This window comes from Symphalangus syndactylus, chromosome 20 (assembly GCF_028878055.3).
Source record: "Symphalangus syndactylus isolate Jambi chromosome 20, NHGRI_mSymSyn1-v2.1_pri, whole genome shotgun sequence".
NCBI lineage: Eukaryota > Metazoa > Chordata > Mammalia > Primates > Hylobatidae > Symphalangus > Symphalangus syndactylus.
This window is the reverse complement of record NC_072442.2, coordinates 65,030,001-65,048,036: the sequence shown is the minus strand read 5'-3', so window position 1 is coordinate 65,048,036 and position 18,036 is coordinate 65,030,001. Positions and strand designations below refer to the sequence as shown.

Sequence of the window (18,036 nt, the reverse complement as noted above, 5' to 3'; positions counted from 1 at the left end):
AAAAATAAAAGTAAATTTAAAAAAATCAGATCCTTGAAGTCTAGAAATTCTGTAAATTATTACACATTCTGTACCTCTGTTTTTGTGGAAGAGAGCTTAGTGTTACAGAGAATTCCTTTCCCTCTCCAAACTCCCTTCTTCCCTTTTGACACGAAAGCAGAGAAAAGCTGCCTGTCAGTTATCAAAAGTATCTTTTCCTTTCTCCACGCAATGAAGTGCTACACACACACACCACCCCCCACCCCAACACCCCCTCACAGTCCAACTGCAGAATCACCAATGACTGAAACTGAACACTGATGCTACTTGGTAAATGCTGGTCAATTACATGACACTTTCACAAGGTAGCAACTATTGTGTCCATTTACTTGGGAAAACAGAAGCTAAGACATTTGCTCAAAGATCATCCCCTTAAAAGAACTGAATAAGCAGAGCTAGGATTTGAAGCCAGGCAGGGTGCAAGGGACAGAACAAAATTCAAACCCAGGCAGTTTCCCTTCAGTACTTAGATTCCTAACAACATTCAACAGGCAACCCTGGAGGGAAGGAGGAAGGGAGGGGAGGGAGGGAGGGAGGGGAGGGAGGGAGGGAGGGAGGGAGGGGAGGGAGGGAGGGACGGAGGGAGGGAGGGAGGAAGGGGAAGGCAACCAAACTTAGGAATGTGGGTGCAAATAAATTCACTGGTTTGGTGGTCAGAAGTTGAAGGTGTTTCCAACCTACGGCTTCCATTTTCACTGTAAAATGGGATAAAACCAACAACAGCTATTGATACGGAAGCGGTGGGGTCACAGGTTTAAGAAGTATGATGGTTTTGAAATAACAAAATATGATGGTTTTAAAAAATAAAACAAAACCAATGAAAGAGAACAGCTGGACAGTAACAAGGGTTGCTATAAACATTAAATCAGACATGTATGTAAAGTGCACGGAACTTTATAAATATTCACGTCCCTCTCCCCTCCTACCACCATCTTAAGTGGAAGAAATTCTTATATTTGTATCATCTGTCATTGCCCGTACTTCATGTTCAATTGTCGTTGAATTGGTTCTAAATCTTCACACATAGCAGGTGAGATACATTTTTTGAGTTGGACTGAATCCTTTCTGCAGAACTTTGCTGTTACTGTCAGAGGGGGTGCCGGTGCAGTGAGAAAAATGGTCGTTCTTGATACTAGACTAACTAAGCTTCAGAGAACCTGGATCCTCCGGCCAGGAAAAAGGATTGTGAACTTCACATGTCATTCCGTCTGTCTCCAAGTCTCGATCTCCCTACCTGTTAAACTGGGGTACGACACTCACCAAACCTACAAAACAATAACCAACATGACCGAAAGAGCTCTGTAAACGGTGTAGCATACAATCTCAAAGGCTGAACACATTGATGGAATCCTTTGGGGAGGTAATTTTTCACAGTATCAAGAACCATAAAAATGTTGAAACCTATTGACCTAGGCATCTCCTTCCCAGAAATATATCCTATGACAAGGGTTTCCACCCTTTTTCTACCCATCCACCCAAAACATCCCCACGGATGGCACATTCCTGAGTTTTGGACTAACGCCTATTAAGCTAGGATGGGAATCACGTACAATCCCTGTTTTGTTGCCACTCAACAAGATACATCCCAGTGAAGGAAGTTATTCTGGGAATCATCTGAATTAAGTAAATAATTCACCAAATGCAGTATTTCACTTATTAACAAATCGGTTGCAAGTTCCACAACCCATCAAGACAAGCATTCAAGACTTGGCGTTCAAGTTGAGAACAGCCATCCTTATGAAATAACTCAAAGGAATGAAGAACTGCATATACCTATGAGTTAGGCTGATCGGTAATAATGATAGTAACAACGTCAGCTCTTTCCTATCCATTCTGTCAGTGCCTCCTCCTGAAAATCCTGTGTGGTGGACAGGAGGGATTTATACCCTCTGTTCTCCAGGTGGAACCATGGGTTTCTATTCACTCAAAATAATTTGACAGCCAACAGCCATGATGGATAGAGCCCTCTTATTTTTTTATTTCTTCCAAGAAAAGGGGGGGGATACGGGTACAGAACATGCAGGTTTGTTACATAGGTATACGTGTGCCATGGTGTTTTGCTGCACCTATTGATCCATCCTCTAAGTTCCCTCCCCTCACCCCCTACCCCCCAACAGGCCCTGGTGTTTGTTGTTCCCCTCTCTGTGTCCATATGTTCTCAATGTTCAACTCCACTTATGAGTGAGAACATGTGGTGTTTGGTTTTCTGTTCCTGTGTTAGTTTGCTGAGGATGATGGCTTCCAGCTTCATCCATGTTCCTGCAAAGGGCATGATCTCTTTCCTTTTTATGGCTATGTAGTAGTCCATGGTGTAGATATACCATATTTTCTTTATCCAGTCTTTCATTGATGGGCATTTGGGTTGGTTCCATGTCTTTGCTATTGTAAACAGTGCTTCAATAAACATGTGTGCATGTGTCTTTATAGTAGAATGATTTACATTCCTTTGGGTGTATACTCAGTAATGGGATTGCTGGGTCAAATGGTATTTCTGCTTCTGGATCTTTGAGGAATCGCCATACTGTCTTCCGCAATGGTTGAACTAGTTTGCATTCCCACCAACAGTGTAAAAGTGTTCCTATTTCTCCACAGCCTCGCCAGCATCTGTTGTTTCCTGACTTTTTAATAATCACCATTCTGACTGGCGTGAGATGGTATCTCACTGTGGTTTTGATTTGCATTTCTCTAATGACCAGTGATGATGAGCTTTTTTTCACGTTTGTTGGCCACATAAATGTCTTCTTTTGAGAAGTGTCTGTTCATATCCTTTGCCTGCTTTTTGATGGGGTTGTCTGTTTTTTTCTTTTTTTTCTTTTTTTTTTTGAGACAGAGTCTCGCTCTGTCGCCCAGGCTGGAGTGCAGTAGCGCAATCTCGGCTCACTGCAAGCTCCGCCTCCCAGGTTCACGCCATTCCCCTGCCTCAGCCTCTCCGAGTAGCTGGGACTACAGGCGCCCGCCACCACGCCCGGCTAATTTTTTTGTATTTTTTTTTTTTTAGTAGAGACAGGGTTTCACCGTGGTCTCGATCTCCTGACCTCGTGATCTGCCTGCCTCGGCCTCCCAAAGTGCTGGGATTACAAGCGTGAGCCACCGCGCCCGGCCAATCACGGAGTTTTAAGATGTCCTGATAGACCCATGGGTTTAATGGGGTGTGGGTATGTGTGTGGGGGTGTGGGTGTGGGTGTGGTTTTGTGCACCCCTATGGGCACACTTGAATTTTCAGCTAGTCATAGGGAACATAGGGGACAATGCTGACTGCCAAATGAGACACCTGAGAAAACAGTCCTGCCCCCCAATGTAAGCCAACTACAAAGAAAGACTCAAAATGATGGAATAACTGTGCTTTTCAAAAATAAATAAATAATGGCTCAGGGAGACATCTGTGGTCCAAGAATCAGGACACTCCAGCCTGCACAGCTCTGATATGACCTTCCTGTATGACCTTGCCCAAGTACACATTCCTCTCGGAGCATTAGCCCCTGCGGGTAAAATAAAGGAAGTGATCCTTTTCACTCTGATGCTTCTTGACTCATGGCTTCCCTTGGTAAACCTACCTAGGCTCAGACCTTTCGGCTGAAAGCCTTTTGGGGTGGACACTGTTGGGAAGAATATCCAATACAGAAAACGGTCTTGCCAACAAATTCCATCGAGACCCACAGACAGCAGATCACCAAAACGTGGGAGACGACAAACATCCGTGTGGCTCTCCATTCGCCGCTGGGACAAAAGCTGGCAGGTTAGGCAAATAGAAATCAATAATTGGCTTTATCCATTAACATCTGAGTCAAAGCAGTTCTGGATATGGCTTTATCCGTAACAGATATGGCTTTATCCACTAAAGGATATAACTTTCTCCATTAATATCTGAGTCAAAGCAATTCTGGAATTCCCAGCTCCATAGTGTAGAGCGTGGCGTCATGAATCCAAACCACTTCCTTTCAGACCAAGATGTCTGTTCAGGCTTAATGCGGGTCGCTAACTCCAGATGTGGAATGCTGATTTGTACAATCTCCAGGCTAAAAGGGACCTTAAACTTCTTCCAATGACCATTTTCAACAACATTCCTCATTAAGTGCTCGACCAGCTTCTGCTTACACATCTCCAACATGTGGAGCAGTTGCTGGATTCTATTGAGCCAAAATCTTTCTCAGTTTCCTAGTTCTGCCCATTCTGGAACACATCCGCTCCTCCTGCCTCTAGGACAGTCCCCCTCAAATCTTCTCTTCTCCAGCGGTCCACGCCCAGCCCCGACCACTGTGGCTTAGAGCGTGCGGTTACTCCCTGGGTCAGCTGGGAGGGCAGGGGCTGCTGTGGATGGTGAAGCCTCACACACCCCAGCCCACCTCTCCCCAGCCAGCCCCATCAGGGGCACAGAGTCTCTATCTGTCCAGCTAGTCTGGCACACAGAGTGGCCCAGGGCAGAGAAACCGGCCCAGAGGGCACTGCTAGGCCCGGACTCCTCAGTTTGCCTCAAGCCAGATGAACTAATCAATCGCCATGTTATCTGAAGGCCAAGTTTCTATTTCTGCTATTTAAGATTAACACTTATGGTTACTATTTTTATAATTCCACCTCGAACATTTTTACATGAATCCTTTCACCAGACAGTGGCGGCAGAGTGGATGTTCTGGTGGTTTTGGCCCCGGTCACCTGGAAAATCCTTCCGTCTCCACTTCACCTCTGCCCCCCAGACTGACTCCGTGTCATTTCAGAAGGAGAACATCAGAGGATGAGGACCTAAAAATAAGCTCGAAGTCTTGGCAGATGCTTCTCTCTCACAAGCTTCCCCTTCAGCTTCAAAATTCACAGTTAAAAGAAAAAAAAACTTCGTACCAAAGCAGTTGAGGCATTTTGTTAAATTCCCCCACCGAGACATACTGAGGTATGCAACTAACTGCTGAGTGCTAAGATGGTATCGATCGAGCACCTGCTATTTCTGCTTAAGCTGAAGCCACGATCCCAGCACAGAGGCTACTGCGAGGCCAGGACAAGGAAAAGAGCCAGGCCCTTTCACCCAGATCGCAGCGGCCCAGCAGGACTTGCTGTCTCATGCAGACTTTTGTGTGTGTGAAGAAAAGCTTTTTGTCTTGCTCTGGGCACCCTGAGGCCAAATATATAATACTTACATCCAGCCCCAAAGCCCCCAATCTGTCTCCACTTTTAAAATCACATACTTCATTGTAGTAATTTTCATTCTCAACTGAAATGTCTTTTCCATATTGAAAATTAAAACCCTGTGTTAATTATGCTACCAAAAACATCTCAGCTTGAGAAAGTTTGAACCTTGGGGTGTCAGGAAACGTTCACTCCAAGGATGGTCTCCTTTTCCCTGAAGGGTTCCAAAAGGGTGTCTCCAGAGCGCATTCCCCTCCTCCCCCAGGATATCCGCCTTACCTCCGTCCCCCGCACACTCTGGGATGGAATCAAGGGTCTCCCACAAATTCAGGCAACCCAGTCACAGCAGGAGAGATGGTACAATGTGTGGGCTGGGGTTGGGGCTGACAGGGGGAAGCTGTAGGAGGAAAGACTCCTCTCCCTCCTCCTCAAGGCTCCTGCCCCTTCCCCGCCACCCATCTCTCCCAGCCAAGCTGACCTGCAATTGGTAAAACCAGAGGCTTCACCCAGGACTTCAGGAGGCTCCCAGGCTCCAGACTGCTGCTGGCTGTAGGTTTACACCAACTCTTTGCCAAGTAACAAAATCCAGGATGTTTCCCACTCAGACAAACTGACAACTGCCCCTCAGTTCAGACACCCACTGAGCACTGAGCATGAGGGTGCACTCTGCTTCTAGGCCAGCACAGCGGGACTCCATCATCCCTCGAATCCTCTCTGCACAGAGTCGGTGACTCCGCCTGCAGCGCCAGACAGCGCACGCGCACACTAGCTCCGGGTTCCGCTTCTACACCGTCGTTTCTGGGAACTCCTCTATTTCTTCAAATGCATTGAGAGTGGTTTTGCTGTTGTTCCTGGAAGAATCTTGGATTTTGTTGAAATCTGCTTTTTAAAAAATATGTATTTTAGAAATATATCACTCTGCATAATGTGTTTCTTTTTTTTTCTTGTCGTTTTTTTTTTTTTTTTGAGATGGAGCTTCACTTTTGTCACCCAGGCTGGAGTGCAGTGGTGCGATCTCAGCTCACTGCAACCCCCACCTCCCAGGTTCAAGCAATTCTCCTGACTCAGCCTCCCGAGTAGCTGGGATTATAGGCACCTGCCACCACGTTCAGCTAATTTTTGTATCTTTAGTAGAGACAGGGTTTCACCATGTTGGCCAGGCTGGTCTCAAACTCCTGACCTCAGGTGATTCACCCGACTCAGCCTCCCAAAGTGCTGGGATTACAGGCGTGAGCCACCACGCCCGGCCTGCATGATGTGTTTCTATGGCTTAGGGCTACACCATTTTAAAAGTTGTGCCAACTAGGGTTCTAAAAGTCAGAGCTGGAAGAGACCTAAGAAGCATTTCCATTCAACCCTCCCATTTGACATATGGCGAAAGTCAGGACCCTTAGGCTTGATCTGCCCAAGGTTACATGGTCTGAGACAGGAGCGGACACCATGTCACCTCACAGCGACAGTACCTGTTCGTCTTACAGGCCCCGGGTCTTCGTTAAGGAAGGAGACGTGCGTCTTCCATTCAGTCCACTTCACTTCATTGATCCTGCAAGTGTGATCATCATTCTTACTATTTCACCAGTGCCTCACTGAGTACAAACAAATAGCCCTGCGTTTGGGACGTCCTGGTGTCTACACAGCTCCCCATCTGTCTGTCCTAGAGATCAGGAGCACCCCTGACCCGAGGGGTCACACCAGAGTTGTTGGAGTTCGAACTCTATCCCCATCTCCATGTCCCCAGGCCTCAGAGAATCAGTTCTCCTTCCACTGTAGGGAACTCGGAAATCCTTCAAGTTGCCCAGACAGGCGTAAAGGGTCCAACTTCAGACACCAGCTGCTGCGCCTGACTAGTGACAGCCCGGGGGAAGCGGGGACAGACAGAGGGAGGGCCCAGGCCACAAGGGTGTGAAGATTAAACTCCAAGTGTAACAGGGGTTGAGGAGGCACAAAGAGCCTGTGGTCAGGGTCTATGCCCCAAGAAGAGTGGGTGGCGTCTGAGTTGTTAGAATAGAACCATAGGCATTGATGTGACTTAAATTCACATCCAGAGAACATCTCTAGAGTGAGGGTGGCAACATCAGAACTGTCTGTTAGGGTAATGATTGCAGTCAGAAATGATGCTTTCCATGGGGTGAGGTTTCAGTCAGAGAAGTGGGTTAAGGTATGGTCATACTCAAAGAAGGTGGTCTGTAGGCTCAGGCAGTTGGGTCAGGGTAGGAGGAGGTGGGCTTACCAGAAAAGGTGTTCATGGGGCCGGGCACCGTGGCTTACGCCTGTAATCCGAGCACTTTGGGAGGCCGGGGGGTTGGTGGATCACTTGAGGCCAGGAGTTCAAGACCAGCCTGGCCAAGGTGATGAAACCCTGTCTCTACTAAAAATACAAAAATTATCCAGGCGTGCTGGCGTGTGCCTGTAGTCCCAGCTACTGGGGAGGCTGAGGCATGAGAATCACTTTAACCAGGGAGGTGGAGGTTGCAGTGAGCAGAGATCACACCACTGCACTCCAGCCTGGAACTCCGTTTAAAAAAAAAAAACGAAAAGGTGGTCATAGGATATGTAAGGACTTAAAAAAAAAATCCAAAAGCCAGAGATCTGTCAAAGTAGCCGTGTCACTTTCCATCTGCCAGGGGCAAAAGGGGCCTCAAGTCACCCGGGGTCACAGGAACTCACACAGGGTAAACAGCAGGAAAAGGAGTACCCAGCAGGCAGATCTTCCCTAAACCAGATAGCGAACAGAGAGAGACCGTGGAGGCACCTCCAAAAAGGCAGAGACAGGGGCTGGGTGCGGCGGCTCACGCCTGTAATCCCAGCACTTTGGGAGGCTGAGGTGGGTGGATCACCTGAGGTCAGGAGTTCAAGACCAGATTGACCAATATAGTGAGACTCTGCCTCTACTAAAAATACAAAATTAGCCAGGTGTGGTGGCGCATGCCTGTAATCCCAGCTACTTGGGAAACTGAGGCAGGAGAATCACTTGAACCCGGGAAGCAGAGGTTGCAATGAGCCAAGATCGCACCACTGCACTCCCGCCCGGGCAACAAGAGCAAAACTCCGTCTCAAAAAAAAAAGAAAGAAAGAAAAATGCAGAGAGGGGAGCCACTGTTGGCAGTCTCCTTCTCTTTCTCTTCTGAAGCTCGGGAACCCCCATCCCAGGGCCTGCAACCCCATAAGCAAATTCCTTCTTCCGAGGAGGCCACTGTAAGAGACAGTAGCTGTGGTTATGGTGAGCAAGGGGCAGCACTGTTTCTCTAACATCTTGTCACTGACCTGCTCCTCTCTACCCACCCCAAAGACCACCGCCCCAGGGCCCTTCTCCCTTTGTTACCGCAAACACAGTCGGAAATCTCCCTCGGCCACTTTGCACAGCTCTCCCATCCGGAATCTGCTCCTCAGCCATTCTGGTAACATTTTCTCAAACTCCAAGATGGTCCTGGCTCTCTGGGGACATAAGCAAGTCTAAGGAGTAGGCATCCACATCACAAGCACACACAAATGCACACACACTGTCAGAGAGCCCACTCCACCCTCACCTCATGCTTAATGCATAGATTGCAAGGGTTTGGCTAATCTACAGAATTCAAAGACAAAAAAGCAGGCCGGGCACAGTGGCTCACGCCTATAATCCCAGCACTTTGGGAGGCCAAGGTGGGTGGATCACCTGAGGTCAGGAGTTCGAGACCAGCCTGGCCAACATGGCAAAACCCCATTTCTACTAAAAACACAAAAATTAGGGCTAAGCGTGACGGCTCTTGCCTGTAATCCCAGCACTTTGGGAGGCCAAGGCGGGTGGATCACCTGAGGTCAGGAGTTCGAGACCAGCCTGGCCAACATGGCGACACCCCATCTCTACTAAAAACACAAAAATTAGCTAGGCGTGTGTCAGGTGCCTATAATCCCAGCTACTCAAGAGGCTGAGGCAGGAGAATCACTTGAACCTGGAGGTTGGAGGTTGCAGTGAGTCAAGATCCCATCATTGCACTCCAGCCTGGGTGACAGAGCGAAACTCCATGATATAAATAATATTTCTGAAAGCCCAGGAGCTTCCTATCTGACAGTGCTGGGGTCCTGGAATCCCATGGCAGAAGACTGTTCAAACATCATTTAGTCCCACCCCCTCCCCAGCTTGGAATCTCTGCAGTTTCCTGGCCATAATTTTTCCAGTCTCTCTTGAATAGTGTCAACAAACCAATTAAGAGGGCCTTGGCCAGGCGCAGTGGCTCACTCCTGTAATCCCAGCACTTTGGGAGGCTGAGGCGGGAGAATCGCTTTGAGCTCAGGAGTAAGAGACCAGCCTGGGCAACGTGGTGAAACCGCATCTCTACAAAAAATACAAAAATGACCCAGGAGTGGTGGCACATGCCTGTAATCCCAGCTACTAGGGAGGCTGAGGTGGGAGAATCGCTTGAGCCTGGGAGGCAGAGGTTGCAGTCAGCTGATATCGTGCCACTGCACTCCAGCCTAGGCAACAGAGCAAGACCCTGTCTCAAAAAAAAAAAAAAAAAAGGAGGGCCTTAATAGTGAGAAACTTCCATGTGTGACATCAAAGCTTTTCTCCCTGTAGTATTCCCATGTACATCTACCTTCCGGACCACAGAAGGGATCTGCTCCCTCTTTCACAGGTTCTTCTGCAGATATCCAAAGCACGCTCACCTTTTTCAATAAGCATTTCTTTTTTTTTTTCTTTTTTTTGAGACAGAGTTTTTGCTCTGTCACCCAGGCTGGAGTGCAATGGCACGATCTCGTCTCACTGCAACCTCCACCTCCGGGGTTCAAGCGATTCTCCTGCCTCAGCCTCCCCAGTAGCTGGGATTACAGGCACGTACTACCACACCTGGCTAGTTTTTGTATTTTTAGTAGAGATGAGGTTTCATCACGTTGGCCAAGCTGGTGTCGAACTCTTGACCTCAGGTGATCCACCCACTTCGGCCTTCCAAAGTGCTAAGAATACAGGGGTGAGCCACCATGCCCGGCCACCAACAACCATTTCATAAGAGGCAGTCTCCAGTCCTCTCCCAAACCTGGTTACCACCTCTGGACCCATCCTATGCATTGGTTTCCTCAGCACGTAAGAAGTGTTCAGGCCAGGATGGAATACAGCAGAGCTGTCACCTCCCTTGTCGTAGACACTGTACTCCTCTTAATGCAACCTAAGGTCAAACTTCAACATCCACACATCACACTGTCAACCCTGAGCAGAGCACCCCCAGAAGCCTGAGGTTTTCTACGCATGCTGTTGCACAGCCACACTTCCTAGACTCTACGCTCAAAGAACCTGGGCTAAGGCCTCCTCAAACCTGGCCACACACTGAGGAGCCTGTGCAGATTCTCAGGCCTCACCTTAGACTCACTGGTGCTGACAGTAGTCAATGACCATGTGCTGAACTGAGTCGCATGGAGGCCCCCACACTGGGGTCTCCACCTAGACTCACCTGCAGGCGCCAGATACGCTCACTCTCCTTGGAGACGTTCTCCACAGTCTCGCCCATCAGAGCAATGAGCATGTTGAGGAGCAGAACGAAGGTGAGGATGACGTAGGTGATGAGCAGGAACAGAAAGAGAATGGGATACTTGGAGTTCTGCTGGATGTTCAGGTCACCCAGGCCTATGGTGAGCTTGAAGAGTTCCAGCACTGCGTCGCTGAAGCTGCCGTAGGAGCTGCAGTCCTTGTTGTCTTTGGCACACTTCTCGATCAGCGAGGCCAGGGCTAAGGGAACATAACAGGGTGCTCTCCTCAGCTCTCCGCCTGGTGAATTACTCTACAAGCTTGCATGGATTTGCCCACATGACAAGCCTGCTGCCTCTTTCTCTCTAGCCATTAAATCCCATCTCCAGCTTCAGGTCCTCCCAAAGCCTCATAAGGCTGGCTTCTCTGCCCTGGCCTCCTGCAGAAAGCCCTTCCACCTAACAAAGCCCAGAGTCTTCTCTCCTTCCTCTACCCCACAGTCTGCCCTTGATCACTTGCAGCCTTGCAGAGCTGCTAATTATAATCCGTGTGTGTGTCCCTGGCTCCCCAGCTAGTCTTTGAGCTCCTGACTTCCTCTAGCCTGGGTCACCTCCCTCAAGGCTGTAAGATCCTGAATCTCTTCCTAATGCTCTGTCGTGAGTTCCCCATGAGCAAGACCAGGCTCACACTTCCATTCTTTCCAACACACCACAGTAGAGGTTCACTGCTGAATGGATGGATGGATATGGATGGATTGGATGGATGGATGGATGGATGGATGGATATGGATGGATGAATGGATGGATGGATATGGATGGATGGATGGATAATTAGATGGATGATTGGATGGATGGATGGATGGATGGATGACTGGATGGATGGATGGATGGATGGATGGGTATGGATGGATGAATGGATGGATGGATATGGATGGATGGATGGATAATTAGATGGATGATTGGATGGATGGATGGATGGATGGGTGGATGACTGGATGGATGTATGGATGGATGGATGGATGGATGGATGGATGGATGGATCGATGGATGGATGATTAGATGGATGGATGGATGGATGATTGGATGGATGGATGGATGGATGGATGGATGGATGGATGGATGGATCGATGGATGGATGATTAGATGGATGGATGGATGGATGGATGGATGGATGGATGGATGACTGGATGGATGGATGGATGGATGGATGGATCAATGGATCGATGGATGGATGGATGGACAGATAAGTGGATGAGCAAATTAAATGAGAGAGTAAATAGATGGATGAATAAACAAGCAGGTGAAGGAGCAAATAAATAAGCAAATTGTGACCCAGAAAAGGTACCAGACAGATGGAAACAGCTACCTAATTTCAAATGTCAATGGTCACTGAAGAAAAGAAAAAAAAGCAACTGGTACATGGGGGAAAACAATATCTCTCTATGCAGAGGTTAGAAAGGCAACCAGATGGTGCTGTTCCCTCTGTTGTAAATGGAGAGATTTTAAGAGGGGGCTCCTTCCTGGTCCCAGCAGACCAGAGAGGCTCTCACAGTTATGTCTAAAGCAAACTGTGAGAGTAACATGATGTGAAATCCAAAGGAAGTCGCCTCAGGGCATTAATTTGCTCCTACTTTGCAAAGACCATCAATTGAGTTTCTGTGGACTTTAGTTTCCCCATCTGTTAAAATGGGGCTGAAAACACTTGCAGAACCTATCTTAGGTCGTGAGGGCCGCGTAAGCAATGAATGGGAAAGCCAGAGCTATATACCACATGGTGAAGTTGGATTATGAGTGGCTGGCCTGATTTGAATCCTGGAGTCTCTAAGCCTCAGTTACCTTATGATCGGGGTGATGATTCCCTCTTGATCAAGTTGTTGAGAGAAGTAAAAAGGTAATGCTTGATTAGGAGATATACCTAATGTAAATGACGAGTTAATGGGTGCAGCATACCAACATGGCACATGTATACATATGTAACAAACCTGCACGTTGTGCACATGTACCCTAGAACTTAAAGTATAATAAAAATATATATATATATATATATATATATATATATAAAGGTAATGCATGGAAAATGCCAAGCATGGCAAGTGCCCCACTGGTAGCTGGTCTAATTGTTGCCGAGGCCACCATACACTTTGTCATTTTGACATCTGTATAAAGTGTTTATAAATGTGGGAGTTACTATTATTTATAAATCAATTACCTACTCCAAATCCAAGCAAAAACACAATATATACGAACAAGAACTTCAGAACATCATGCAAAATGACCTATAAAGAAATAAACATAATTCAAGTGTAAGGTGCAAGCACATATTCATGGTACCCTGATCTTCCTGCTTCCCACCTTCTCCCACCCCCCACCCTAACTGTCTCTTCACTTGGGCCACTCTCCCTTCCCCCAGCCAAATCCTCCTGATGCTCCAAGGCTCAACTCTGGATCCCGCCTCCTCCAGCAAGCCTTCTGCTTCTGCTCCAGCCCCAGGTTCTCTTCTCCCTGTGATTCACCCTGTACCTTTCACCATAGGGTCTCACATCTGGAATCCTCACACTTCCTGGGGGCAGTGGCATGCTGGAGCCAGCTCAGAACAGCTTGCAAGAGCTGATCGTTAAATTCTTATGAAGCTTGTGAGCTGGTTGTTAAACACAGCCATTATTCAGAACTAAATCAAACTTTCAGTTATCAGATGAATAAGTTCTGGGGATCTAATAGACAGCATGATGACTATAGTTAACAATACTGTGTTGTGTACTAGAAATTTGCTAAGAGAATAGATCAGAAATGTTCTCACCACACACAAAGAAATGGCAACTATGTGAGGTGATGGGTGTGTTAACTAATTTGAAATTGGAAATCATTTCACAATATATACCTATATCAAATCCTCACATTGTACATCTTAAATTATCTTAAATTTATACAATTATATATGTCAACTATACCTCAATAAAGCTGGGGGTAAAGAAATTATTATTTGTATTGCCAAAAAATTAAACCATATAAACTTACAATTAAATTAAAATAAGTTATACTTAAAACAAAGACAGGCCGGGGCACAGTGACTCACGCCTGTAATCCCAACACTTTGAGAGGCTGAGGTGGGTGGATCGCCTGAGGTCAGGAGTTGGAGGCCAGCCTGGCCAACATGGCGAAACCCCGTCTCTACTAAAAATACAAAAATTAGCTGGGTGTGGTGGCACACACCTGTGATCCCAGCTACTCCAGAGGCTGAGGCAGGAGAATTGCTTGAACCCAGGAGGAAGAGGTTGCAGCGAGCCTAGATCGCACCACTGCACTCCAGCCTGGGAGGCAGAGCAAGACTCTGTCTCAAATAATTAATTAATTCATTCATTCATTAATTTAATTAAATAAAACAAAGACAATAAATGTTCAAAACTCATCCCTGTCCAGTTATTTCACTATATTTACAATTGTGTGTGCTTTTGAGGTTGCTTATCTCTATCATAGCCATATGGTGGGAATTCTAGAGTGATGTGGATCTGCATGTTTCTCCCTAACTCCATGTCCGGTAACATAAAGTTGGTAGCTGGAAATTGGCCCTGAGAGGAGAACAGTAGTCTGCCCTTCTGTTCGGTTTTACTTTCTGCAGTTTTGGTTGCCTGTGGTCAACTAAGACCCAGAAATATTACACACAATGCAATATTCTGAGAGAGACAACATTCACATACTTTTATTACAGTATATTGCTATCATTGTTCTGTTAGTTATTGCCATTAATCTCACTGGGCCTAATTTATAAAATAAATTTTATAAATTCCACATAGCCAGCTGAGTCTTAGAATAATTTGTTGCTTTGTTTTTTGCGCCCCAGCACTTTAGGAGGCCAAGGCGGGCGGATCGCCTGAGGTCAAGAGTTGAAGACCAGCCTGGCCAACATGGTGAAACCCGGACTCTACTAAAAATACAAAAATTAGCTGGGCATGGTGCATGCCTGTAGTCCCAGCTACTCAGGAGGCTGGGGCGGGAGAACTGTTTGAACCCGGGAGGCAGAGGTTGCAGTGAGCCGAGATCGCACTATTGCGCTCCAGCCTGGGCAACAGAGCAAGACTCGGTCACAAAAAAAAAAAAAAAAAAAGCAAAAAATTATTCTAAGACTCAACTGGCTAAGTGGAATTTACAGTAAATTGTATTGTATAGTATATTTTCATAGTATATGTATAGGAAAAAACATAGCATATTATATAGGGTTTGGTGCTATCTGCAGTTTCAGGCATTCATGGAGGGTCTTAGAACATTTCCCCCCAAGATTAAGGGGGAGCTACTGTATTTACATCATGAAAATTGGTAAATGCCACAAATCAGAGATTGATTGACTCACTGTTTTGTTGATATCTAGATCTAAATGATTGAAGACAGTGATGGAGAAACTATTAATCCAATTAAATTTTAAAATATGTTCTGTCTGCAGCCTTTACATTGTGTATAGCACAAAAATATCAACAGAATATTCTTCTGATATTTGCAAACTAGTATCCAATTCAGCAAAGAAGTTGCTCACATCATTGATAAACAAGTAAAGTTCAACGTAAATCTTAATTGTTTCACTTTAATCACTGCTTATAAAGAAAACTCTCAACCAACATTCATGGGTGAATGGCACTCTTTTGTCAATTGCAACCAAAGGTTGACAACAAAAACTAGAATTCAATAAAAGGCAACAAATAGGCCAGGTGCGGTGGCTCACGCCTGTAATCCCAGCACTTTGGGAGGCCGAGGCGGGCAGATCACCTGAGGCCAGGAGTTCAAGACAATCCTGGCCAACATGCCGAAACCCCGTCTCTACTAAAAATACAAAAATTAGGCGGGCGTGGTGGTGCATGCCTGTGATCCCAGCTACTCCGGAGGCTGAGGCAGGAGAATGGGTTGAACCCAGGAGGAAGAGGTTGCAGCAAGCCGAGATCTCACCACTGCACTCTGGCCTGGGCAGCAGAGCAAGACTCAGTCTCAAAAAAAAAAAAAAAAAAGCAACAAATTATTCTGAGACTCAACTGGCTATGTGCAATTTACAATAAATTGTATTGTATATTTTCATTATTTGCAAATTGTGTGATACACATCGTTTATATAGTAAAATGTATGATAAGTGTATGTGTATACGTATGGAATATACATATTCCACCTACACACACACACATACACACAGAGAACAGTTGTTAAATGTTTACCGGCACGCCACTGCCCAGGGGTGACAACAGTCCTCCACAAAGTGTACCCCTCCCCAGCACCCCACAAGCCTGGGGGACTTAAGGTCTCGACACTTAAAGCCTGACCGAAAGCAAAGGCAGCGCGTGGCATTCGGCAGGAAGAGCAGTGGCCTGCCCCCTGGTAAACCCCTCTTCCGCTCCAGATCTCAGTTTCCCCATCTGAAAAAAAGCCATCCTCCGAGGGCCCTCCCGCCGGCGCAGCTCCCAACGAACCTTCTGGATCATGACGCTGTACATGCCCATGGACTGGAAGCCCCGCGTATAGTAGAGCATGTTCGCCCAGCCCAGGGCCATGGCCAGCACGAGGCAGGCGAGGTACTCTTTGTAGGCAAACAAGTACAAGAAGACAGACAGTATCACAAGCACAGCTTGGATAAAAACTGTTCAGGAGACACAGGAGACACGGGCCTTACTTACTTCTCAGCATCAGGGCAAAGATATGCAAATCCCCCAAACCTCCCTTAAACCCCCTGAACAGTCACCCCGGTGACGGATGCACAAGAGACCAGAATCAGGCTGCCTCAGATCCATTTGGCTACCATAGAATTCAGCCTGTAGAGACATCGCCAGATGCCACTCACAGTCTGTGGTAAGCTGATTGCAGCTGGTGGGGACTTAAAAAGAAGAAAAAACACACATCCACAGGGCCGCAGAAGATTCTAGGGTAGTGCCCAGGAGGCCATATATTTTTTAAATTACCCACACGGGCCTGGTGTAGTGGCTGTTGCCTATAATCCCAACACTTTGGGAGGTCGAGGCAGGAGAAACGCTTCAGGCCAGGAGTTCAGGGCCAGCCTGAGCGACATAGTGAGACCATGTCTCTACAAAAAAAAAAAAGAAAAGAAAAATAATCTAAATCACCCACATAATTTCTGATTCCTGCATCGATTTGAGAACTACTGGAGTAGACCAAAGATGTGGTAAAGGATTGTATTTTTAACCAAAATGACAAAACTGCCAATATCTATACTTATAAGCCAATCATACTTTTTAAATCGTGTTTTTTTTTGGGGGGGTAGGGGGGCAGAGGCAGAGTCTTGCTCTGTCACCCAGGCTGGAGTACAGTGGCATGAACTCTGCTCACTGCAACCTCTGCCTCCCAGGCTCAAGCGATTCTCCTGCCTCAGCCTCCCTAGTAGCTGGGATTACAGGCACCCGCCACCACGCCCGGCTCATTTTTGTATTTTTAGTAGAGACGGGGTTTCACCATGTTGGCCAGGCTGGTCTCGAACTTCTGACCTCAGGTGATGCACCCACCTCGGCCTCCCAAAGTGCTGGGATTACAAGCATGAGCCATCGTGCCCGGCCCACGGTTAAAATGTTTTTAAGTACAATATATCGCAAACATACAAAATCAATATTTACTCCTACACAGTCATACGCAGACATCTGCATAACATCCGTTATGCAGACATCTGGATAAAAACACTGTCTTATAACATCAGGCAGTTTCCAAAATGATAAAATAGCTAGCCAAAGTCACAACACAGGCACGATTGTAAGAAAAACCATCTGATTCATCAACTGCATTTTAGACTGAAATGAGGAAGAATGTCTCCCTCCACACTAACAAAACAAGAAGCAGAAGAGGCCAGCGCAGGAGCTCACACCTGGAATCCCAGCACTCTGGGAGGCTGAGGCGGGCAGATCACTTGAGGTCAGGAGTTCAAGACCAGCCTGACCAACATGGCGAAACCCCGTCTCTACTAAAAATACAAAAAGTAGCCAGGTGTGATGGTGCACGTCTGTAATCCCAGCTACTCAGGAGGCTGAGGCAGGAGAATCGCTTGAATCTGGGAGGTGGAGGTTACAGTGAGCCGAGGTCACGCCATTGCACTCCAGCCTGGGCAACAAAAGTGAAACTCCATTTGAATTTTTAAAAAAATGTAAAAAGGACTGCTAAGCCTGTTCCTGCCTTCTCCATTCCATGCTGCCTTCTGCACGGGGCTCTGTGATGGATGGAGTTGGCCATCACCACCACCTTGGCCTCCCAGAGTGCTGGAATTACAGACATGAGCCACCGCGCCCGGCAGCCCTGAAGTTTTCTGACCCTCTCCATGGGCATCTACGTGTCTCCTACTAGGAGGAAGAGAGGAGACCCCTGGCGTGTAACCATGGTAGAGTGACTGGGACACGGTGGCATGGTAGGGTGTTTGTTCAAGAGGGACATGGCAGCCACCATACAGGACGTCAACCCTGCCTGTGAGGCAAT

The 18,036-nt window shown here is 47.0% G+C and overlaps 2 protein-coding genes across 6 annotated transcripts in view; both read right to left on the bottom strand.

Moving 5' to 3' along the window:
• Nucleotides 1–18,036, bottom strand: part of LOC129470483 (transient receptor potential cation channel subfamily V member 1) — an 85,155-nt gene that overhangs the window by 394 nt on the left and 66,725 nt on the right. Inside the window, exons 1-2 of one of the 5 annotated variants that reach the window (XR_010118308.1) lie at nucleotides 5,434–5,620; nucleotides 1,182–1,304 (exon numbers count right to left, since the gene is read on the bottom strand). The exons of 2 other annotated variants lie outside the window; for them this stretch is intronic. The gene's annotated coding sequence lies outside the window, so the exon portion shown is untranslated. Of the gene's footprint in view, nucleotides 1–1,181; nucleotides 3,852–5,433; nucleotides 5,627–18,036 lie in introns of those variants that run through there. 2 more of the 5 variants (XR_010118310.1, XR_010118307.1) reach the window with 2 other exon arrangements.
• Nucleotides 15,581–18,036, bottom strand: part of LOC129470478 (transient receptor potential cation channel subfamily V member 3-like) — a 29,322-nt gene continuing 26,866 nt past the window's right edge. Inside the window, exon 13 of the mRNA XM_063629676.1 lies at nucleotides 15,581–16,144. Coding sequence (XP_063485746.1) covers nucleotides 15,652–16,144 — 493 coding nt within the window. The 3' untranslated portion in view covers nucleotides 15,581–15,651. The remainder of the gene's footprint in view (nucleotides 16,145–18,036) is intronic.